The sequence below is a fragment of the Rhodotorula toruloides genome, assembly GCF_000320785.1.
Source record: "Rhodotorula toruloides NP11 unplaced genomic scaffold Scaffold22, whole genome shotgun sequence".
Lineage (NCBI taxonomy): Eukaryota > Fungi > Basidiomycota > Microbotryomycetes > Sporidiobolales > Sporidiobolaceae > Rhodotorula > Rhodotorula toruloides.
Window position 1 is genome coordinate 197,687 of NW_015622982.1, and position 22,369 is coordinate 220,055.

At 61.9% G+C, this 22,369-nt stretch overlaps 10 protein-coding genes across 10 annotated transcripts; 4 read left to right on the plus strand and 6 right to left on the minus strand.

Annotated features, from left to right (window-relative positions):
• Positions 1 to 507: 507 nt before the first annotated feature.
• RHTO_03692 (uncharacterized protein) lies at positions 508 to 2,037 on the minus strand (the record flags this gene model as incomplete). The annotated part of the gene is made up of 5 exons (XM_016417361.1): positions 508 to 1,010; positions 1,070 to 1,316; positions 1,373 to 1,403; positions 1,759 to 1,771; positions 1,887 to 2,037. The coding sequence occupies 5 exons, from the start codon at positions 2,035 to 2,037 to the stop codon at positions 508 to 510; spliced, it is 945 nt and encodes a 314-aa protein (XP_016271277.1).
• A 241-nt stretch (positions 2,038 to 2,278) lies between these two features.
• Positions 2,279 to 3,520, minus strand: RHTO_03693 (uncharacterized protein; the record flags this gene model as incomplete). Its single annotated transcript, XM_016417362.1, has 7 exons — positions 2,279 to 2,440; positions 2,510 to 2,610; positions 2,679 to 2,720; positions 2,816 to 2,877; positions 2,950 to 3,017; positions 3,127 to 3,225; positions 3,311 to 3,520. The coding sequence occupies 7 exons, from the start codon at positions 3,518 to 3,520 to the stop codon at positions 2,279 to 2,281; spliced, it is 744 nt and encodes a 247-aa protein (XP_016271278.1).
• A 1,588-nt stretch (positions 3,521 to 5,108) lies between these two features.
• Positions 5,109 to 7,451, minus strand: RHTO_03694 (Ste12-like transcription factor; the record flags this gene model as incomplete). The annotated part of the gene is made up of 3 exons (XM_016417363.1): positions 5,109 to 5,271; positions 5,340 to 7,269; positions 7,331 to 7,451. 3 exons carry the CDS (start codon positions 7,449 to 7,451, stop codon positions 5,109 to 5,111), a joined length of 2,214 nt encoding a protein of 737 aa, XP_016271279.1.
• A 2,555-nt stretch (positions 7,452 to 10,006) lies between these two features.
• On the minus strand, positions 10,007 to 10,690 carry RHTO_03695 (orotate phosphoribosyltransferase; the record flags this gene model as incomplete). Its single annotated transcript, XM_016417364.1, has 1 exon — positions 10,007 to 10,690. The coding sequence occupies one exon, from the start codon at positions 10,688 to 10,690 to the stop codon at positions 10,007 to 10,009; it is 684 nt and encodes a 227-aa protein (XP_016271280.1).
• Positions 10,691 to 10,971: 281 nt separating this feature from the next.
• Positions 10,972 to 11,586, plus strand: RHTO_03696 (small subunit ribosomal protein S16; the record flags this gene model as incomplete). The annotated part of the gene is made up of 2 exons (XM_016417365.1): positions 10,972 to 11,317; positions 11,402 to 11,586. The coding sequence occupies 2 exons, from the start codon at positions 10,972 to 10,974 to the stop codon at positions 11,584 to 11,586; spliced, it is 531 nt and encodes a 176-aa protein (XP_016271281.1).
• A 256-nt stretch (positions 11,587 to 11,842) lies between these two features.
• Positions 11,843 to 13,742, minus strand: RHTO_03697 (WD repeat domain 18; the record flags this gene model as incomplete). Its single annotated transcript, XM_016417366.1, has 6 exons — positions 11,843 to 12,434; positions 12,493 to 12,812; positions 12,874 to 13,018; positions 13,075 to 13,208; positions 13,266 to 13,379; positions 13,446 to 13,742. 6 exons carry the CDS (start codon positions 13,740 to 13,742, stop codon positions 11,843 to 11,845), a joined length of 1,602 nt encoding a protein of 533 aa, XP_016271282.1.
• A 291-nt stretch (positions 13,743 to 14,033) lies between these two features.
• On the minus strand, positions 14,034 to 15,630 carry RHTO_03698 (uncharacterized protein; the record flags this gene model as incomplete). Its single annotated transcript, XM_016417367.1, has 4 exons — positions 14,034 to 14,235; positions 14,507 to 14,686; positions 14,912 to 14,958; positions 15,205 to 15,630. 4 exons carry the CDS (start codon positions 15,628 to 15,630, stop codon positions 14,034 to 14,036), a joined length of 855 nt encoding a protein of 284 aa, XP_016271283.1.
• Positions 15,631 to 16,520: 890 nt separating this feature from the next.
• Positions 16,521 to 17,253, plus strand: RHTO_03699 (60S ribosomal protein l28; the record flags this gene model as incomplete). Its single annotated transcript, XM_016417368.1, has 4 exons — positions 16,521 to 16,643; positions 16,789 to 16,797; positions 16,853 to 17,068; positions 17,152 to 17,253. 4 exons carry the CDS (start codon positions 16,521 to 16,523, stop codon positions 17,251 to 17,253), a joined length of 450 nt encoding a protein of 149 aa, XP_016271284.1.
• A 398-nt stretch (positions 17,254 to 17,651) lies between these two features.
• On the plus strand, positions 17,652 to 19,771 carry RHTO_03700 (chitin deacetylase; the record flags this gene model as incomplete). Its single annotated transcript, XM_016417369.1, has 11 exons — positions 17,652 to 17,766; positions 17,844 to 17,896; positions 17,954 to 18,011; positions 18,071 to 18,218; positions 18,273 to 18,379; positions 18,435 to 18,523; positions 18,581 to 18,851; positions 18,913 to 19,073; positions 19,137 to 19,259; positions 19,320 to 19,545; positions 19,605 to 19,771. 11 exons carry the CDS (start codon positions 17,652 to 17,654, stop codon positions 19,769 to 19,771), a joined length of 1,518 nt encoding a protein of 505 aa, XP_016271285.1.
• A 286-nt stretch (positions 19,772 to 20,057) lies between these two features.
• RHTO_03701 (cytosolic nonspecific dipeptidase) lies at positions 20,058 to 22,317 on the plus strand (the record flags this gene model as incomplete). The annotated part of the gene is made up of 10 exons (XM_016417370.1): positions 20,058 to 20,059; positions 20,116 to 20,161; positions 20,338 to 20,953; positions 21,017 to 21,125; positions 21,173 to 21,260; positions 21,323 to 21,422; positions 21,488 to 21,748; positions 21,802 to 21,875; positions 21,998 to 22,257; positions 22,314 to 22,317. Coding segments are annotated over 10 exons (1,560 nt in total).
• Positions 22,318 to 22,369: the final 52 nt, after the last annotated feature.

Consider the following 22,369-nt stretch of genomic DNA (forward strand, 5'->3'; position numbering starts at 1 on the left):
TTGAGAACAGCGAGGCCGGCCAGCGTGAAAGGAAGAGATGGGAGAGGAGGACCTCGAGCTTGCGAAGGAAGGCACTGGCGGACGAATTCTGCTTCCGCTCGTCCAAAGCATACACGCTACGTGCGACTGAGCGTCCGTTGTTGCAGATGCATACATACGATTGCGCGGACAAAACCAAGTTCAGGGGAATGAGGAGAGCACGACCAGCGGTTCGGAAGATAGGGCGACGACAATAGATAGGGAGTGCGAGAGTGTAGGAGAATCGGCGGGCGAAAGGTGAAGGAGGTATCGCGGCATTAGGTGATGGGGGAATAGCGAGTGGCTATGGGTGGAGAGGCGAAGAGGGAGGATAAGGGTAACCTTCGAGAGCGATTGCCGGAATAGAGGGTGCGCCAGGCGAGGATAGGTTAGGGATGCGGGTCGTCGAGGTCGGAGTAGGTTGCAGTATCGATAGACAGTACAAGGCGGGTCGAGTTGCGCCGGGAACGAGAGAGAAGCGCCGTCGGATCAGAAGAAGTAGGCGACGGTGCAGGCGACGAGGGCGAGTGCCGCTCCCGTCTTCTTGACGAGCGGTCCCGCTGCACCACCTGTCTGGCTAGGCGAGCTAGCCGCAGACGTACGCGAGCCGGATACGCTGGCACTTTGTGCAGCCGCACCCGTTGACCCGCTGCCGCCGCCTGACGAGCCAGCGGACGAGAGCGACATGACTCGCAAGCTGGATCCTGACGCCGAAGCCGAGGGGCGGCCGGAGGTCGAGGCGCCCGACGAGGCGGATGATGAGGGAGCGTCCGTGACCGCGGTCGGAGCAGGGGTCTTGCCGGTGTAGGCGACGCTCGCGCCGACGTTGGTCGAAGTCGGGGCGGGGATGGTAACGAGCGACGCGACGGTGCCGGAGGGGATCTGAGCGGCAGGAACGGCGGAAGGGGAAGAGGCGTTGGGCGCGGTGATGTTGATCATGTCGGTGTATCCGGCGAGGGACGAGTCCGAGAGCGACTGGACGACGATGGTGTCTGCGAAACGTCCCTGTGAGTCACGCGGCGAGACTTGCGAAGGGACACAGCGCGCGCACAGTTTGTCATCTGCTTCCAGCCGTCCGGCACGACAAATTCGACCCTGCCGCACTCGTGTCCAGGCGCAACGACACCAAGACCGTAGCCCGCATCGCAGTATCCTTCTTGCGAAGTCGCGGGAACGTTCGGCGCGATGACATAGGTCGGACCGCCGATATTGCTGGCGAGCGAGACGGAGACGTTGCCTGGCGGAGGGCCGAGCCAGTTGACGTCGACTTTTGAGCCGATCGGCCAGGTCACAGTACACTGTTGAGCGTGCAAAGGTCAGCAGGACTCAATAAAGCGAGAGGTGAACGGCGTACCCGGTAGAATCCGCAAGCCGGCTCAGTGATGCTGTTTCGCAAAGAGGCAGGAGGGTCAGCGCACTCGTTCTCGCCCGTCTGTGCACATGTGGATGAGTCTGAGCGGGTACGCTAGCGCGACAAGCACCATACGAGCGATCCAGCCCACCGCTCTCTCTTCCTTCCCCGTTCTCCTGCGTAGCGCGCCGGCCTCCGCCCTGCTAACGCTTGCGCGTCCCCTGGCAGCCTCCGACAGCCCTCCTCCGCACCGTCTGCCTCCCGAGCCTCCCTTTCCGCGAGCGAATGCCATAACGACGCGCTATCCTCCTCCCCGCGACCACCTTTCGCAAAATGTCCTTCTCGCCTAGTACGAGCCTATAGCAGCGCGACGAGCCAACAGCACTCACTAAAGGGTCTTGCCTGTTCCGCGAACACACGAAAGAGAGGTCAGCCCGCGCGAGAGGAGGATCGAGCGAGTAAAGGTGATGAAGGCGCGTGCTGGCGACACACGGCATCGTAGCGGTCCGAGACGCACCTGTAGGATCATCCGGGTTGTTTGCAGCTGCAAGCTTGTGTCCGGGCGCCTTCTGAGGGACAGATCGGGTCGAGGAAGCGGACGAGGCGAGGGCGGGGCGCGAGAACAAGGCGGCGCCGGCTGCGAGGGCGGTGAGCGAGGGGAGGAGCATGGCGGGAGTGCTCTGTCGGGGTATACGAGGCTGTCCTGGCCCAGCCCACGGCCTCCTGTACAACGAGCGAGCGAGCGATGAAATGGAAATCGGCCAAGTCTGAATTGCTTCAGCTACAAAGGGAAGACTATCGGAGAATTCCCGTGCTGCACAATATCGTCTCGGCACCCGCTCCCCTCTCTCCCGGTCTCGCCCGGGCCCCGAGGTTGTCGCTGCGAGACGCAACGACCTGGGCACGAGATCAGAACGAGTGAGCGCGGCGAAGGAGGAGGAGGAGGGCACCCTCTACGCACCGGAGAGGTGGAAAGACCTTCGCAGGAGCTCGAACGCCGCCGGCGCGCAAGCCTCGAGGGCAGGGCGGTGACGACCCCGAACTTGGGTCCTGCGGCTTGGGTGAGGCGAGCTGATGACCGACGAGGACGAGGGAAGGTCAGCCTCTCGTCGTCGACGGCGACGGGACAGGACGACTCACTGCCTCGGTTTTAGAAAAGCGGAGACAAGCAGAACGGTTCGGCGCGGTTGAACGACGCTCGACAGACCAAGCGGGTGTTGAAACCGCTCGACCCTCGACGCCTGCGAGCGGAGGAGCGGAGGGGTCAGCGGCGATGGGAGAGGGCGCATGGGCGAGAGCGAGAGCGCACCGGTAGACGCGCTGCAGGAGCTGCCACTGGAAGACGACGAGCCTGCGAGCGAGAGTGCGAGGAAGATCAGCAGTCGCCCAGAGTCGCCCTCGTACCGTCCTCTCACTGTCAAGGGAGAGTTCGAGCCGCGGACTCACGCGTCAACCTTGACCTGAAGCGGACCAGCGCGTCGTCCACCAAGTCCTTGACGACAGTTGAGCTGCGAGCGGAGAAGGCGAGGGAAGGGTCAGCTAGAGCTGCAGCTACTGGCTCGGGAGGCGCGCGGACTCACTTGCGGCGTCGAGGAGGGGGTGCTGGTGGCGTCGAGGGTCGAGGCGAGGTAGAGGAGGGAGGGAGTGACTGGGTGGCGTCGAGGGTGAGGAGGGGAGGGTGGGTGGTACGGGGGAGGGAGCGGTCCGGCGTGGGTCAGCGCGCGTGTAGCGGTGGTCAGAGGGTGCGGGAGACTCACCTCCGACTCGAGGGAGGGCGGAAAGGGGAGAAGTGAGGAGTCGGAGTGAGAAGAAGGAGAGAGAGAGAGGGAGAGCGGGAGGCGCGCGAGGTCACTCGCCTCGAGGGTGACGTGGCGCGACCTCCTTTCGACGAGTGCGTAGAGACGACGCGTTCGTCGCGTTCCTGTTGCTCTCGATACCAACGGAGAAAGGAGGCAAGAGGGCACGAGCGCTGCGAAGGTCAGCGTCGAAGGGCGGGTCGAGTTGCGGGTGAACGAGGGGTCGGGGAGAGCTCCCTTGCAGCTCGTCGTACTTGCAAGGGTCGTAAGTACCAGAGGCAGCTGCGTTTGGGCCGGAACGAGCCACTTTTCCTCGCACCTCCTCCTCGATCCGCTCGACTGAATCGCCGGTCATCGAATGAGCGAGCTGGTCTTTTCGCGGGCTGTACTGGTAGGAGAGGCGGTGACAAGCTCCATTGCGTTTGAGCGGAGGCGCTACGTCGCGGCCCTCTCGACGAACTCGTCCACCTTGAACTCCGCGCGAGCGACTGTCGAAGTTGTAGAGGCGAGGAGTCGTGCGAAAGCCGACGCCCTCGCTTTAATGCGCTCCGGCGGTGAGCTCGTGTCCGTAGCGGCATGACTTGGGCAGTTTGAGGACGTTTTTCGGAGGGAGCGGTGGTTGAGAAAGACGAGAGGCAGGTGAGGGTCGGCGACGAGGGTGCCGAGGCGTACGTGGCTCGGGTTTGTTAGGCGAATGGCTCTAGCGCGTCGCAAAGAGGAGGAAAACGGATCAGTACAACGCTTTCACTAGAGAGGGGCGTAGGACGGGGGGACAAGCGAGGAGAGCAACGACATTGTGCGCACCCGAGACTGATTGCGGAGAGAGTGTTACAGCTTTGCCAAGCACAAGCGAAGCGAGTCAAGGGAAAGAGCCGCAGGAGACGCGACGAGCTCGAGTACCTTGACACTCGTATGGTCGGAAAAGTCACGCAGGCTGAAGTTCGACAAGCCCAGGTGGCTCGTGCACGTTTGTAGCATGTCGTTAGAGGATTGACAAGTGCGCAAGCGCTCACTGCGCAGGACAAGTCGAAGAGATGGATCGGAAGAAGGGAGAAGAGCAAGTTGCGGGTCCAGGAGGAGATATCAGTCGAAGCGTTGGGTCTTGATTGTTAGCTCGTTCGCGCGACTTCTGAGGTGTCGTCTGGCGATGCGCTTCACCGTAGCACGCTCGTCGGAGCAGGAAGGGTCGTGGAGGTGCCTTGCTCGCAAAGCGGAGGAGCTGCTGCAGTTGGGAGCGCCGTGACTCCTGACCCGCCGAAATCCACCTCTGCCTCCTCGTCAGTGCCCACACATGCTCACATAGACTGCGCGCAAGTTCAGGCCAAGTGTCAGCGATGTGTTGACCTCCTCCTTCACCGCTGAGAACGCCAGCGGGATAGGAGCAGGACGCACGTGAGTCTCCAGCCTCCCTAGACTAGACTCGCGAGAACTGCTGGATCACCAGGAGGCGTCGAACGGGTGGCAGGCGGGTCCGAGGTGAGGTTGCGAGTGCGGACGAGGAGGACAAGCGACGGGGTGCGAGCGGGCGTGGAGGGCGATAGAGACGGTCTGATGGCAGTGAGCAGCAGTCTGAGAGTCCTAACGGGGTGGATCGCAGCAGGGAGACGAGTGAATGCCGTGGTGCGCGGCCAAACTGGGAGCGAGCGCCGGCTTGCGATCCGACTTTGGCCGCGAGCCACGGCGACCGGGTGCTCTTTTCTCACGCAACTCACGCTGTGTGGCCTTTGCGGAGACGACTTAGACGCTTCTTTGCACCAGGCAGAGCGTCGTACCGAAGCTACAGAGTGTGTAGGCGAGGAGGGATACAGAGGGACTAATGCGATGGGTTGAGGATAACTGAATACGAGCGCCTTTTCGTGGCTGTGATAGACTCATGCTGTGTTGCTGACGAGAGTGTCGAAAGACGACGGGATACAGAATCGAAGGTGAGGAGAGCGAGTTCCTCAGGGTGAAGAGGGGAGGGTGTGTACCGCGGCGGGCACAGACTGGAGCGGGACAGGCAGCGACCGCTTGAGCTCCTCGGCGGCGATGCGAGCGTGGAGCAGCCGCGTCGTCTTTCCGTTCTTGGCGTGCGTCTTGCGGTGCTGCGCGAGGTTGTCGTTGCGGCTGCGGAAGACAAGCAAGTCGATCGTCAGCATCGTCTCTCCCTGTCGCGGAGATGACGAAAAACGCACGAGAAGAACCTGGAGCACCCGGGAAAGTCGCACATGAACGGCTTCTCGAGCGTGTGCGTCCGCTCGTGACGCTTGACATGCTCGAGACGCTTGAACTCCTTCCCGCACCCCTCGAATTCGCACTTGTGCAGTCTGCGCGGTTTGTCGGGCGAGTCGGATGGCGTCGGCGGACTGGTTTGGCGGTAGCGAGGGTGGATGGCCGACACGAGGTGCTTCGGCTCCTTTGGCTTGTCCGCCGCGGTTGAGGTAGAAGCGTCGGGCGTTGTAGGGCGGGAAGGCTGCACAGTCTTTGAGACAGACGAGGACTCGTAGCTTGAGCCGGCAGACGCTTGTTGAGGCGGCGGAGGAGGAGTCGAAGGCGGAGCAGTCATGCGGGAGAGGAGGCGGTTCATCGAGGCAGCCGAGACGAGCGCCGCGTGCGCCGAAGTGTAGCCGCTGGAAGCGCCAGAGGAACGACGAGAAGCAGCCGGCGATGGCGCACGAGACGAATGGGCGCTGTGGGCCTGGCCTGTCGAAGTTGGCGTGCCGGGGATGGGGACGAGAGCGGGACCGTTGCCGTAAGAAGGAACGGCGGGCGAGACAGGCGACTGAAGAACCTGCGGGACTCGGCTCGGGGCGTAGCCTGAATCGACGACCTGCTCCTGAGCGAACGTAGACATCGGCTTCTCCCGCCTGCGCGAGTGGATCGTCCGTCGCTGAGTGGGAGGATGCGGCAGCGAGTACGAGACTTCCATCGACGACGACTCGACGTCCGGGTAGGGCTGGAAGCGACCTTGGTCGACGGGAGCGCTAGAAGGGATCTGGAGAGGCGAGGCGAGGCGTTGCTGGCGGGGGAAGTACGTCGCGCGCGTGCGAGGCGTCGAGTAGGTCGAGTCCAGTGAAGGGGGGTACGTCGCATAGCTCGAGGTGTGCGACGTTGCGGGCGAAGCGGGAAGCGTGAAGGTGGGCAGGACGCGGGAGGAGGAGGAAGTCGGCGTCTGCTTCGGCAGCGGGTGGACGACTTCGTACGTGGCGCGACCTGACAACGACGACTGCGACGCCTTCTTGCGCGGACCGCAGTCGTACGAGACGGCGCGATTGAAGGGCGGCTGTTCAGGCTGGAAGGTGAACATGGGCGAGTCGTTCATGCCTGAGGACTGGTACGGCATTGCCGAGGCCGTCACCGGTCGTTGTTGCCGCTGGCCGTTCGCAAAGCCGAGCGAGGGCGTCACGGGCGTGATAGGCTCGACGCACATCCTCTTGCTCCGCTGAGGCGTCGACAGGTACGTCTGCCCATCGATCATGACCGCATCCTCGTACCCTCCGGCATCCGCCTCGCTATACCAAGACCTCTTCGATCCGAGCGCGCGCTGCTCGTGCCAGCGCGAATGCTGGTGCAACTCCTGCGCGGTCCCGTACGCCGCCTCGCACCCGCCAATGAAGCACTGGAAGAGACAGTCGCCGTCGTGCGCCTTGAGGTGCAAGTCGTACTGCTCGCGTGTCGCTGCGGTCCAGCCGCACATCGTACAGGTGAAGGTTGACGCCCTGATCCCCCGAGGAGGAGGAGCGGGAATCGTGTAGGTCGCATAGGTGGTTCCGCCGTGCGACCGACGGCTAGAGGAAGACTGAGAAGGGTACGCCGACGACGTGCTTGAGGAGAGCGAGGCGTAGGCGGACCCGTGCGAGCGAGAGTACTGGTCAAAGTCGACGTCGGCGTCGAGGAGCGGAGATCGGCAGGTGTACGTCGCGTATTGCGGCTCTGGCGCCTGCAGTCCTACATGGCGGCTAGGATATTGTGCAGATGGCGGTGACGCACTCCAAGCCGGAGTCGCGTAGTTCGGCCTGTACGTCGCTGGAGGCGGAGTGCGCAAAGACGCTGTCGAGGTGGACGCGATGCTGTCGTGCGCGTACGACAACGTGCTCGGCTCCATGTAGCTGTCGTAGACGTAGTCTGCCAAGCGAGATAGGTCAGCGACGCGTTGTCAGAGCAGAGCGACAGACGGGCAAGTCACCTTCAACTGGCAGCTCGTACGCGGCGCCGCCCTCGTAGACGTAGGTATCCTCCGGGTAGGCGTAGCTCGAATGCTTCATGCGCAACGGTTCGGGATCGGAAAAGGCGCAGGATGCGGACATGTCGCAAGTCGGGACGACCAAAGGGTCGTCGGAGAAGCTGCGTTGCGGGCGATGGAGAAGCGGACCGGACCGTCCTGTCGATGTAGCGATCAGCTCGATGCCTGGAAAGCTATGCCGGACTAGATAGAGAAAGCTCACCTGCGAGGAAGCGCCGTTCCGCCTAAGAGTCGCGCGAGGAGAGAAGGGGGTTGGCAAGGAGACGCCGCAAGATCCCCGTTCCGTGGCGTCGACTCCCTCGTGCTACAGAGTCCAGCGACCCTTTGACGGTGCGACAAGCGCTGGGAGAGCCGAGGTGGATCGACGTAAGGCAAGAAGGGCGAGGTCGTGTCGAGATGCCGACGGCGCACTCGCTGTTCGATGCCGGGCGGGGCTGACGGAGGTGATCCGCAGGTGTAATGAAGGTCGGTGATCTCGGTGGGCCAGCCTAGGCGAGAAAGGAAGCACTTTGTGGTCGAGGGAGCGTCGGTGAAGAGGAGAGGAGGCGCAGGTGGAGCGAGAGGAGACGGCGACGGGACGACAGCGACGCGGGCGACTGCCAGCCAGCGTGTGCCTCGTTGCCTGACTGTCCGAGGTCTCGAGAGCCGAGAAAAGTCGCACTGGACTGAGGACAACGACGGCGAGCGACGAGCACCAAGGGAGACCCGGTCGCCAGCAAGACTTTCCACCTCCGGCGTCCTCGCGCTCGACGACGGCGGAGATCTGCATGGCTCGTGGACGTCCCTGGCCAGCATCCTGCGCGACGTCCTGGCAGCTGCGACCCGCACCGGACCCATCCAGCCTCGGCGTTGCCCTCTGCACGCTGTCGCGTCTCGTCCTGGTGCCGCTCACACTCTGGCGAGGTCAGCCGGCGTCGTGTGCACGCAATGCATGCAATTGTGCGCAACCCGCATGCTCTTTTCATCAGCGGGGTCGAGGCACGACGCTTCGTTAGCGCTGTCCGGCCATTTCGAGCAGAAGGGCTCCGCTTCGCGTGCGTCGCAGCACTGGACGCTGGCGGACGGACGGCCTTCTTCGCCGACGAGGCTGCCGTGCGCCAGCAGTTGAGCTCGTCCTGCTCGTGGGAGACGGAGGCACGCCTTGCTCCGTTCGTTCTGCAACCTCTGCGACTTCCTGGGGTCGCTCGACATGCTTTGCACGCGGCACGGCGACCAGTTCGCCAGACGTCGCCACGACCCTTGCGAGCCCGCTCTCGCAAGACGCCCGGCGGTGAGGACGACGTCTCTCGCTTGGCGTCGCTCATCCGCCCGAGGCCTCTCGTCTCTGAGTTGCTTCACTGGCGCCGATGCAATGCTGCTCAGACAGCGCTTGACAAGCGCAAGCTTGCTGCGAGGCTGCGAATACAGGACTCGGCCGCGAACCGCGGTCGTCGAGAAGGGATCAACGATTCTTTTTCCCCTGCGCAAACCGCATGCTGCGAGGCTTCCGATATCCAGCCGCCTCGCCGGATCATGACTGTCGTTCGCCTGTCCTCCCATCGACCCACTTTTTATTAGCCGGAGACGGCGACGAGGAAGAATGGGCATCCTTCTCCGCTCGAGCTTTTTCCTCGCTCCGCGACGATACTGCTCATTCCGAGGCGGCGACGGGGCCGTCTCCTCTCATTGACATCCGACCGAGCAAGCGGATCCAACATTGCTAGACAGCAGAGAGCGGCAGGACAAAGGCCTTCTTTCTCCGCTCCGTCACATCCTCGGACATTGCAACGCTCGGACGAAGCCCTTCCAGCAGGCAGCTCGCCGGATCCCGAGACGCCATTCAATCTGTTCAGCCACCCTCATTAGTTAGCCGTCATGGACAGACCGACTCGCTGACGAGGTCGAGGCTGGCCTCTGTCTCGTGTGACGGACAGCGAGCCAGAGTCGCCGTCCTTCGTACGAGCTGTAATATCCTTCTCGCGCCTCAGCAAACTCCGATGCGCACGACTGACTTAGCAGAGCCTGAGCAACTCAGACAAGGTGATCAGGAAAGCTCGAGCATGTCGCGAGCGAAGGCGGCGGATCCGATCGCTTCGTACAGAGCTCGTCGTCGTTCACTGCTCGGGCAGTGCTCGTCTGCGCTCGCTGTTGACGATATCGAAACTGCGTCGACGTCTCTTAGAGTCCGCGGGAGAGAGGCCGGGACCGATAGAAAGCGTTAGGGAGAGAAGCGCGAGATTGCCTCGTTGCGCGAGAGACGGCTCGCTACGGGGCGATGAAGTTTGTACCGCGACAGCTGAAGCGGAAACGCAGCGCTGGGAAAGCCGCGAGACGGGTCGACCATCGCCATAACGGGTTGCGAGATGGCGAGAGCTGCCCGACTGAACTCGAGGCGTGACAGCAGCTGTTGCGGAGCCCGTGAGTGCTGATGCTGCATCTTCCAGCAGAGTTGAGAGCCGTCTGTAGCAGCCAAAGAAGCTTATCGAAGCGAGCGAGATGGACGCAAAGTCGGGAATCGGAAGCGGCGAGTGTCGCTGCGAAGATCGCGATAGATTGACAGGACTGTAGCGCCCGAGTTGCGTCAGTAAATCGTGCGGGTACGCTACGCAAAAGAGGGGAACTGCCCAGACGCACTTGTATCTAGTTAACGCCCCACTTTGCGCGGTACTCCTCCATGGCCTTCATCTCGTCGAGCTTGCCCTTCTCTTTGAGCCACGCAACGATGTCGCGCATCTTGACGACGCTCGTGACCTTGACGCCGAGCTCCTTCTCGACTTCCTGGACCGTACTGAGCTCGCCCTGTCCGCGCTCCTCCCGGTCGAGGGCCTCGACAATACCCGCCGTCTGACCGCCCTCCGACTCGACGATCTTGTGCGCCTCGCGAATCGCAGTACCGGCCGTGATCACGTCGTCGACGATGAGGACCTTCTGTCCCTTGAGCGGCGCACCGACAATCGACCCGCCCTCGCCGTGGTCCTTCTTCTCCTTGCGGTTGTAGCTGTAGCCGATATCACGTCCTCGTCGTGCGAGTTCGGATGCGATAGCAGCGACGAGGGGGATGCCCTTGTAGGCGGGTCCGAAGAGGACTTTGGGCGTGTCGGGACCGGCGGAGGAGGAGCCAATCTCGGGGTAGGCGTCGAGGATGGCGTCTGCGAAGGCCGAGGCGAGAGCGAGGAGGAGAGAGCCGGTGTTGAAGAGGCCAAAGTTGAAGAAGTAGGGCGAGGAGCGGCCAGACTTGAGGGTGAAGGTGCCGAAGCGGAGGATGGGCTGCTCGCTCGCGAGAGCGGTCTCGATGATCGAGGCGGCGTAGGACGTGGCGCTCATCTGACGGTGTTTTCGACCTCGTGTCAGTCTTGCAGCTCCCTCCAGCGAGTTGCGAGCGAGGAAGTCCTTTGAGAGATGAGGATGAGAGGGGGAGGCGAACTGACGGTGGGAGGAGCTGGTTCGAGCGGGTGCAGGATTCTAGCGGATGTAAAGAGCAGTATAGCGAGTCTGGCAGTCGTCTAGCGCGTCCAGTCCAGCTGCACGAGGTGGTTCGCTCCCAACCCTCCTCCTCCCGCTCCTTTTCCTCGTCCTCGCACACTCGCTCTCCGCCAGCGCACGAGATGTCGGTCCGATTGCGCCTCGCGCGCCACCACTGCACGCGCAACAACCCCGTCTACTCGCTCGTCGCCATCCGCGCGCCGCAGCGCCAGACCGCCAAACCCCTCGAGCTCCTCGGTTCGTACAACCCGCGACCGGTCGTCGTGCCAGCGCCGTCGGTCTCGCCAAACGGTCAGGTCAGGGACCCGAAGGAGTGGGGACCACGGCAGCACACGCCCAACACGGGCGTCGCCAAGGTCGGGCAGAAGAAGGTCGAGTGGAACCTGGAGCGGGTCCGGTACTGGCTCAGCCAGGGTGCGCTGCCGACAAAGCGCTTTGAGAAGCTGCTCATTCAGGCCGGCGTCATCAGTGCGTCCCGCCGTCCCTTCCCTGGAGCCTCGGTCTGCGACCGGAACTGACCATCGCTGCCTCGGCTCGCTTGCTCAATTGCAGAGACCAGCCCTCTGCCCGTACCACAAGCCAATCCCAAGACGATGGTCGTGTCTCGGAGGAACAGGCTCACACAGGCGATTCGGGCGGCGGAAAGGGAGCGAGGCGAGGTACCCGCCGCGCAGCGGATTGCGCAGGAGCAGCTTCAGCAGCGACGACGGAGCGAGGAGCTTGCGACGGTTGCATGACGGAGGGAAGCACTCACGACGCATGTCTAGGTACGGGGGAACGGGAGAAGAGGGCGCGAGCCGACTTTGCATTGTATCCATTGAGTTTTAACAGATAGGCGGCACGAGTGATGCTGTACGCGCACTCTGCTGCTTCTACACATGCTCGCTGGCTGTGCCGACCGACGAAGCTGGCGTCTGGACGGCCGCGAGACGGACCTCGAGAAGTGCGCAACTCTAGGTCTCGTTCCTTCTCATTCCTCCTCCCGTTCAACAGCTACCGCCTGTCCAGCGCGCCCTCGACAACCTTCTTCCACATCCCCTCGTTGACGCTAACCGCCCTGCCCAACTCACGCTTCAACACCTCCACCTCCCTCTCCAAGTCGTTCGCCCTATTCCGTTCCTTCTCCAGCGCGCCTGCTGCTCCTCCCGCCACCACGCTGCTTCCGGTACCCGCAGTTGCAAGCGAAAGCGGTGTCAGACCCCTCGCCGGGCAGATCAACTCGTCCAAACGCAGGCCCGACCCCGCCGCTCCAATGCGCATCTCGACAACCCTGCCTTTCGGACCTCCTCGTTCCCTCTCTTCGGGTACGACCACCGTACGACCCATTCCCTGCGGCATGACCGGTCTCAGCGGGACCTCGCCTCCGATCCCAGTGCCGGAAGAAGAGGACGAGGCACCGAGTTCGGGAGGTCGGATCAGGGTTTGGAGGAAGGTGATAGCGCCGGGGGAGGTAGAGGACGGTGGAGGGGCGAGGATGCGGGAGGGGAGGAGGGAGGGGAGAGAGAGGACGTGGATTGCGGAGGAGGCGAGGCCGACGAAGAGTGAGGGCGAGTGAGGGGAGAGGTGTAGCGAGGTGATGGTGTCGCTGTTGAAGGAATCTGTCAGCGCTCAACACTTAAACTCGAGAGGGAGTCGGTACTCACGCAACCTCATACACCTCACCCTCCTTGCCCGCTCCTTCTCCAACCCGCTCGACTTCTCCCCTACCGCCACCTCCAACCGGCTCAGCAACCTCAATCCCGAACTCGTCCTTCCTCTTACGATACAAGTTGACTCGCACAACTCGGCTGCTCGCTGCAGGTGCTTCGGCGGTGGAGGGAGTCGCGGCGGAGGAAGTGGAGGGTGAAGCGGGACCGGCGGCGAAGAAGTAGCGCTCGAGGGCGTCGAAGGCGATGTGGGTGATGGAATGAGGGAAGGAGAAGGTCGAGAGGAGTGAGGCCGGAGAGGTGGAGATGTCCCAGATCTGCGGAGGAGGACTGGGTGAGCTCGCGAGTTGTGCAAGCCTATTAGTAAGCGGCACGCACCTTTACCGTCGAGTCGAGCGAAGCAGACATCACTCGGCAGCGGGGAAAAGAGCCAAGGCCAACGCAAACGTCCGTAACGGGAAGAGTGTGGTCGGACAGCGTCGCGTAGGGTGTCGGCGGGTCCATCGGCGAGGCGTTCAGGAGTCTGCATACTCTGTTCGTCAGCCCTGGGACGCTGACGTCAGCTAGAGCGGCACGCACCGTCCGACAGACCAGACGCTCACTCCCGCGTCCTCACTTCCGCTGACAAGCGCCGCTCCGTCATCCGAGAAAGCGAGAGCGCTGATGGAGCGGTAGTGTGCGTCGACAGTTACGAGCAACGTGCCGCTCGAGACCTGAGGACGAGGTGTCAGCTTCTCTTCGACTGAGGCGAGCGATTCCTTCGGACGCACCTCCCACAGCAATATCCGCCCGTCAGGCGTGCCGCCCGCCATGTACACTCCGTCCCGACTCAGCGCAATCGTCGACAACCGAACAGGCGGAATCAGACGATGCTGCGTCGTTTCCTGCATTCGAACGGACGGAACCTGCGTGAGTTGGGGACTCTACAGGGCTTTGGGAAGCGAGCGCACCCTCGTGAAACTCCACACGTTCAGTCCCGATCTCCCTTCCTTCCCTCCAAGACCCATCAAGAATCCACCGCACCCATCCTTGCCTTCAACAGCCGCGAACGTCCTGCGATTCTCCAAGCTCTGCGCATCCTTGTCCTCCTTCCCCGCGCGCGCAGGAGCGGTCGAAGTGGAAGCTACTGGCGAGCGGAAAGAGTGCACGAGTGCGCCTGTGAGAGGGTTGTGGAGCGAGACGGTCGGGAGAGGCGATGAGGAGGTGGTGGATGAGAGCAGGAGCTCGGTAAGCGGTGCGGAGGCCATGGCTCGCTCGTAGTGCGTGCTTGATCAGCTCTGAAGCTTGTCGGGCTGCCTCAAGCGCGTGGAGAGCAAGTTGAGCGAGTTGGGCTTGTCCAAGCTGCTTTCGCTGGGCGGCATCGAAATGTTGGCGGAGCGGAGATGGGCAAGGACAGGCTTTCTGGCGCTGCGGAGGCCTGCAACAACCGTTCAGGCGCCTTGCAGGATACTCTCGAGGCCGCGGGAGATACAGGCAGACTCGGGCGAGTGTGCATGAACGGAGAAGTGGATTGCAATCGTCATCCCCGTCTCGCATGTCTACGTAGCCACTCTCGAAGCGCTCATGTCGCATGCGTCTGCGGTACCGTCGTCAGTCGAGACGCCGAGAGTACGAGCGCGGAAGAGACGGAGGGAGAGCAGGTGGAGCGGAGGGGAAGCAGCATCGCATGTCGAGCAGCGGCGGAAAAGCTCGCACAGCGGTTCCGAGCACCGTTGCGACGCAATGAAGCTTTGAGCGAACCTGCAGTGCGTGCGAGGACGAGAGTCAGCACCGTCTTCTGATCACTCCATCTCCTGTTCTCCTCGCGCGCGCAAACACCCTCATCCCGCCTTCTAATCCACCTCAGCTACCGTTGTAGAGTATTCCCATGATTGAATCGAGGCCGGGGCTGTAACCTCCCGGTCCTCTTGTCGAGCAGTGTGAATAGTTGTGTCATCGTTGGGGATGAAGGAACGGGGCGGGTGGTTTGCGCGCGAGCCTGGAGAAGGGAGGTGGGGGAGGGGAGACTCACGGTGAGCGAGAGGAACTGGCGTGGTCTGGCCGCAGTAAGCGAAGCAAGTTCGGTTGGAGGCGAGGGGAAGAAGGGCGGAAGCAACGCCGATGGAGACGAGTCGCGCCTCGCCCAGTAGGATGAGCGCAACCTGTTAGCGCAGCGGTGCAGTAAGTGCAGCGAAGCGCTTCTAGCCGCTGGCTGCGAAGAAGAAGCAGAGCGGGTCAGCTCAACCGTAATCCATCCTCGCTCAAGCTGCTCAATCCCCTCAAGCGAACCCATATTCGCAGCTCAGTCAATCCAAACTTGATTTATCGGCATTCCCTCGCGCGAATGCGGTGGAAGATACGCTGGAGAAAGAAGACAATTGGTGTGATGGTGTCGTCTCTGCGCGCCTGGTCTCGACGTGAGGGAAAGCAAACGTACCGGTCGCAGCAAGTCACTGTAGCCGAACATGCGAGACTATCTGCACACTGAACGAGAAACGAGAGGGTCAGCTCGCCCCGTCCCGCGCAGCGACCTTCGCTGTCTTCCACCGCTCGTGCACGCTCGCCGGATCCACCTCAGCTACCGTTGTAGAGTATTCCCATGGTTGAGTCGAGGCCGGGGCTGTAACCTCCCGGTCCTCTAGTCGAGCAGTGTGAATAGTTGTGTCATCGTAGGGGATAGGCGAGCGTGCTGGCGGGAGTCGAGGAACGCAGGCTCGGTCCGGGACTCACAGACTGCTCAGCTCGTCTTGCTGCCTCCATGCCACGCCTGCCTCGCTCAAAAACCCTGAGTTGTCGGCGTGCTGGCGAGAAAAGCTTCGGGTGTCGAGGAGGGCGAGACGGGCGTGGAGCGGTCGCGACGAGTGCGGGAGCAGTGTAGAGCGGTCTAGCTACTAAGCAGACCAGTTTCGTAGCCTCGCGAGCCAGTTCGAGGCGAGCGAGTGTTTGGAGGGAGGACAACCTGTGCTCGACGGCGAGGACGAGGGTTGCGACCGCACCAGACACGCTCGTGCGCGCTGCCGACACGCTGGACAGGGCCCGATAACGACATTGCTGGCACTGACACGCTCCCAGGCCAACTGGCGCTCCCTGCGGCGTGGAGCGGCCGTCTCGCTCCTCCTCCGCTCGACAAGAACCAGCTTGCGGCTGCAACGGCATCTGAAGGCGCTGCGTATCTCTTGACGCACTGATCAGAGCTCGACGAGGCTGGTCTTACCTCGAGATGACCCACGAGAGGTCCCGCACTGCAGCGACCCTCCTCCAAGGACAACCTTCGACCAACTACAGCCTGCTCACACGCGGGACGGAGCCTCGGATCTGTTTAACGGGGCATTCCGGAGTCTCGAGTCTCCATACGAGTGATCGCGACCAGTCCTGCGCTGTCTTCTGCTCTCGCGCGTCCGGAACTTCACCTCACCAAACAGGTTTCCCTGCCTCTGCTGGGTCTTTGCGCGGCGCGCTTGCTGCCTTTGCTTCGAGGCGTGGCAGGCATCCTCTCAATCCCGCCAGCACGCCCTTTTCAACGAGTACAGGCGTTTACAAGCGATAAACTGATTCGTGCAGTCCTCAAGGTGCGCCCTTCGTCTTCTTCCCTCGCCTGAACATGCGCTGATCCTGACACTGACATCTTACTGCGCTAGGCGTTTTCCTGACCGTCTCACACACGATCGAGGCTTTTCGACGTGCGCCTTCTCCTCCTCGTCCTCCTTGCCCTCCTCCTCCTCCGTCAACAACCCATTTTCGCCTTTCCGCTCGATTCAACAGGTCTGTCTAGGTCTGCTCATTCCTCTTAAGCCAGTCTCGCGTCCCTCCAGCGCCTCCGTCGCCCTCACCCTCCCTTCCCCGCTCGGCTCGCTTTCCCGCACGCCAGCTCACTCCTCAGCTCGTGGAGGGCGCTGCGGCTGCTGGAGGACGCTGAGACGGATGCTCTCGGACTGTCCCGCTCCTCGACAAAACACTCAAGCGCACGAACAGCCACCTTCATCCTCTCAACCTCCCCCGAGATGTGGGGAAAACCTCTCACTGACTCCCGCCCATCTCGCAGAAGCATGTCGCACGCCAATCCCGTCTCGGACGACCTCATCTGGCTCCTCACGAGGAAGCAGAACGCTTACATCCACAAGAGGCGTGGGGCGGGGAGGGTGTTCTCTGTCGAGAGGGGAAATATGATGGTGTGTGCCGCTGGTCATGGGTTCATGGACTGCATAGGTTGTCGAGGAGAGGAGGGGCCGGAATCACGGTGGAAGGGCTGGACGAAGTCATCGAGCTGGCCGGATTGCTGACCTGACAGCCTTCACCTCGCTTGTCTTTTCGCAGGGCATCAGCGTGCGTTCGCATCTCCTCCTTCGACCATTCACCACTCACTCAGTTATCCTTGCAGTCCCCCAAGTACTCAGGCCTCGCCAACCGGGCCACGCTCGACATCTCCTCTCACCCGTCCGGCCGCGGCTTCACCATCGCCTACCGCGAGCCCAAGACCTCGCCGTACGCTGTCAAGAGCGGCATCGAGACCAAGGATCTCAAGGGCGGCAAGAAGGAGGCCAAGAAGGAGGTCGTCAAGCTGCTCGACTCGATTGGCCGTCCTGAGCTGTACCAGGTGCGTTCCTCAGCTCACCTCGCGCTCACTGGACGACTTGACTCTTTCTCCTGTCGCCAACTGACTGTTTAATTTGCTCGCAGACGGCTCTCGCCCGCATCGACGCCATCTCAGCCTCGCAGAACACGAACCGCAAGCCGCAGCGCGTTCGTGCCGCTCGTCCCGTCTACAGCGAGAGCGAGTAGGCTCGTCAAGCTTTGGTCGTGCTTGTCGTCGTCGTCGCCACGGGCTCGCAGTCCGTACGGCGTCTGTGTCCCAAGATTCGTGAAATGAAGAACAAGAAGTGATGTGTCTCCTCTTCCTTCCCGCGTGTGGATCTCGGTCCTCGGTCTCGTCATTGCTGGATGTGTCCATCGCCACAACGACGTTCTTGAAAGACAGACTGTCTGAAGCCATTCACTTCCCTCTCCTCCTCGCTCCTCGCCCTTTGACCTCGTCCATCTCATCCGCTTCCGTCTCTCGCTTCTTCCGGGCTGCTGGGCCGCGAGACGTGCTAGTGCTGCTTGCGAATCCCTCGAACGCCAGCCCCTTCGCTCCCTCTCTCTCGTCTCCCCCACCCGCTCCCTTCGCTCAACCCGTCTCAATGCCTCGCCTCACCGCCCGCCCAAGGCTCGCAGCAGCCGCTCTCGCAATCGTACTCGCACAGGTGGTCCTGGCGCAAGACGGCGGCGCACCATCAGGTCCCGTTTCGAGTCCAGGTGCGTTCACCCCTTCGCGCCCAGACCCGCTCGTTCAGTTCGCCTCTACGCGGGACTGACGCTACGAGCGCTCACAGAGACTGCCGGGTACTCGTGCGATGCGACAAAGTGCAAGCTGCCTGCTTGTCAGGTGAGTTGACCGTTCTCTCGCCTCCTCCTCTTTCACGAAACTGACTGCTCCGTGCAGTGCGCTTCGACGTCTCCCCCCGGCGGTTTGAGCCCGAAGGACGTTCCCCAGTTCGTCAGTAAGTCGCGGGCTTACCATTACCCTCTAGGGAAGGCGAGCTGACCGCTCGCTCGACAGCTTTCACCGCCGACGACGCCATCCAGTCCTACACGCTCGAAGTGATGGACTACTTCCTCGCGAACCGGTCAAACCCGAACGGCTGTTCGCCGAAGATGACCTACTTCACCAGCTTGAGCTACACCAACTATTCGATGGTGACGGACTGGTGCGCTTCTCCTTCTCGCCGAGACGCTCGAGACTGACTCGTTGTTCTGCCTAGGTACGTCGCGGGTAACGAGATTGCAGACCACACCATGACGCACGCCGGCAAGCCCAACACGTCCGAGATCTACGGCAACTTGCGAGCCCTAAACGCGTTTGCCGGCAGTGCGTTGTGTCTGATCCGCCTTCCAGACGTGCTCGATTGACATCTCGTTCGCAGTTCCCATGTCCGACTTGACAGGCTTCCGCGCACCGATGCTCAGCTGGAACGGCGAGACACTCACGCATCTTTACAATGCCTCGTTCAAGGTGCGCTTCCCTTCCCCAAGTCCGATTCGTTTTGTGCTGACGGATGAAGGGCTGCAGTACGACTCGTCGATGACCTCCGCGACCCCCGCCAACGCGTCCAGAACAGACGCCTTCTGGCCCTACACGCTCGACTACGGCGTCGCGAACAACTGCCTCGAGCAGTCCGATATCTGCCAAGGCCGCCTCAAGCTTCCCGGGCTGTGGGAGGTGCCGATGTACTCGATCTTCCAGCCGAACTCGACGAGCGGGCTTCATTTGATGGACCCGTGGCTCGACGGGAACCCAGACGAGGTGCTCGACTGGCTCAAGTGGTCCTTCACGACGCACTGTGCGTCTGCGATTCCCTTTATTCACCTTTGGACGACGGCTGACGTTCTTCGCCCGCGCAGACGAGGGCAACCGCCAGCCTTTCGGTCTCTACTCCCACCCGATTCACCTCGCAGTCGGCTATCCAGGTGTAGCGGATCCTATCGCGACCCGCCAGATGCTGCAAACCTTCCTTGACTGGGTTCAGACGCACGAGAACGTCTGGATCGTCTCGAACCAGCAGGTACGCGCGCTTCCTGTTCAACGAGCTCGCTTCGAACTGACCACCTCCTCCCAACGTTTGCAGATGCTTGCGTGGCTTCAGAACCCCGTCCCGAACTCGCAGATTGCCAACGTCGACGCTTTCAAGTGCCAATCGCCCGCCATTCCCGCCAGCACCAAAATCTGCAACGGGATACCCGCCAACGAGGTTCGTCTCGCTCTCTCGTCCGCGCTTCTTGTCCTGAACTGACGCTCTCCTGCCACGCAGGCCGGCCTGTTGAACCGCTGCAACTTCGCCGACTTCCCCTGGCAGACCTGCTACTACTGCCCCTCGGTCGAGCCGACGCCGGACAACCCCGTCCCGTCGCCGAACAAGGGCGACAAGCGCCACACGGTCCCGTCGAACTGCTCGACCGCGTTCTTTGACCCAATCAAGAACGTCTGCACTTGCTCGAGCGACAGCTGCAAGTTCACCGACCAGACAAAGCCCATCGGTGAATTTTTCTTGTGCTTGATTCACTACTTCCCTTGCGCTGACGCGTCGCGCTTGCAGGGAACTACTCGACGAACCTGGGCGGCACCTCGAGCGGCGGATCGTCGACTGCACCGGCTGGCGCAGAGGCGACGGCCCCATCGAAGCAGAACTCGGCCGCTGCGACCGGCGCCGTCGCTTCTCTGGCCGCCGTCCTTCTCGCTTCCGCCGCCGCCGTTCTCGCTTAGACTCGTCCTTCCATGTTGTCCCTACTTCTAACCCTCTGTCGCATTCTCGCCAGCTCACAGACACTCTGACTGATCCCTCCCCTTTCGCATCGCCTTGTCGCCCTTCTTCCTGCATTGGCATCGTCGTTCAATACCTTCTCTGCGAGGCTGATGAGAATAGCTCACAGGGGGACCTTCCCCACTTAATGCGCAGTCCTGCCAGGAGGAGGTGACGAGGTTACGACCTCTCTCTCTCTTCCTCCTCACGCTCTTCATTGCTGCTCAAGCTCGCACGCACGCTACAACAATGTCCGCTATCCTGCTGAACTACCCGGAAGGTCGTCTGACGCTTTGCGCACCCGCAGGTCCGGTCTCCAAACTGTGCCCGCCGATTCTCGCGTTCACGACAAGGTGAGCCGTCGTGAAGGATGTGGACGGGCGGCAGAGGTTTGAACAATCCAGAGGCATCCTGAGCGCCTGCCTCGAGGCGCAGCGAGCGCTGACTTGCCGGTCTCTTTCCACCTTCTCCTCCTCATCTCTCCATCCCTCCTTCCCTCCCTACGTCCTTCCTTCGACCTACGACTCAGCCAACCGAGGACCACCATGTCTCGTCGACCATCTACGGCTCCCGCCAGGCCGCACAGGGCATTCCGCGCTTCGAGATGGCCGAAGACGAGATGGACCCTCGTCTCGCCCAGCGATTCGTCAAAGACGAGCTTTTGATGAACGGCAATCCCGCCATGAATTTGGCCAGTTTCGTGACGACTTTCCAAGAGGCGGAGGCGGAGGAGCTCATGAAGGAGAACCTCTCGATCAACTTCATTGACGTCGAGGAGTACCCAGCGATGGGCGAGATCGAGTCGCGCTGCGTCAACATGATCGCCCGTCTGTTCAACGCCCCCCTCCACGACGAGGCGGCCGAGGCGGTCGGCGTCTCCACGATCGGCTCCTCCGAAGCCATCATCCTCGCCGTCCTCGCCGCCAAGCGTCGCTGGAAGAACAAGCGTCTCGCCGAGGGCAAGTCCGTTGACAAGCCCAACATTGTCATGTCGTCCGCCGTCCAGGTCTGCTGGGAGAAGGCGGCGCGATACCTCGAGGTCGAGGAGAAGTACTGGTACTGCAGGCCGGGCAAGTACATCATCGACCCGCAGGAAGTCGTTGACTTGGTCGACGAGAACACCGTTCTGGTCGTCGGTATCCTGGGTGCGTCGGCGCTTGCTTCCTCTCGCTTGACGTCGCCTTCGGTCCGCTCACATTCGCGCATAGGCACGACGTACACTGGGCAGTACGAGGACATCGAGACGCTCAACGAGCTTCTCGACAAGAAGAACAAGGAGAAGGGCTTGAACTGCACGATCCACGTGTGCGGTTACCGGTCTTTCTGCACGCCTCGATCGAGCGCTGACTCTTCGCGACATCCAGCGACGCGGCATCGGGCGGCTTCGTCGTCCCGTTCGTCAACCCGTCTCTCAAATGGGATTTCCGCGTTCCGCTCGTCTCGTCCATCAACGTGAGCACTCTCTACTAGCGTTGGAAGAGCAGAGCAGAGCTGAAGACCGTGCGCGTTGCCAGACGTCGGGACACAAATACGGATTGGTCTACGCTGGTGTTGGCTGGGCTTTCTGGCGATCCAAGGAGTACCTGCCTGAGGAGATTCTCTTCACGGTCAACTGTGCGTCCGCGGTCGCTACTCCTCTTAGTCCTCCGTACCACTCACGTCTCTTCGCTTCCCGCAAGACCTCGGCTCGCCGCAAGTGTCATTCACTCTCAACTTCTCCAAATCGGCTATCCAGGTCGTCGGACAGTACTACCAGCTCCTACGCCTCGGAAAGGCGGGATACCGCGCGATCATGCAGAACCTCGTGCAAATTGCAGACCACCTGTCCGACGCCGTCGCAAACATGGAGGACGGCAAGCTCTTTGAGATCATTTCCGAGGGTCACGGGCAGAGCTTGCCGCTCGTCGCGTTCAAGCTGCAGGAGGAGAAGCCGTATGACGGTGCGTGCGTCTCGTCCAGCTTGCCAGATGCTCGCTGACGTTCCCGTCCGCAGAGTTCGCGATCGCGAGCCACATGCGGCAGCGCGGATGGATCATTCCCGCCTACACGCTCGCTCCGCACACCGAGGTAAGCACTCCCCGTCTCTCCGCCTCCTCCTCCGTCTCCTCCTTGCTTTCGTTCCCGCCCTCTCTCCATCTCTCAACCCTCGCAAGTGTACCTTGACGCTCACATCCTCGCCTCGCCTGCAGAAAATCAAGGTCCTTCGCGTCGTCGTCCGCGAAGACCTTTCCCGCTCTCGCTGCGACACGCTCATCCGCGACCTCAAAGCCGCCATCGACTACCTCGAGAAGGCGCCGGCTGAGGTGCAGAAGCACCTCTCGAACAAGTCCCAGGCGGCGGGCGAGACGACCTCGGAACATCACGCTGTCGCCCACCGCAACCGTCATGCGGTTCACTTGCATGAGAAGCACTCGCTTGGCGGAAAGTACGGCAAGACGCATGCAGTCTGGTGCGTTGCGTTCTCTTTCTTCTCCCTTCGGCCCGGCTGACTCCTCAGAAACGCAGCTGAGGATGAGATGAGACTCTGTGCATAGATAAGAACTACAGACACGCAACGAAGC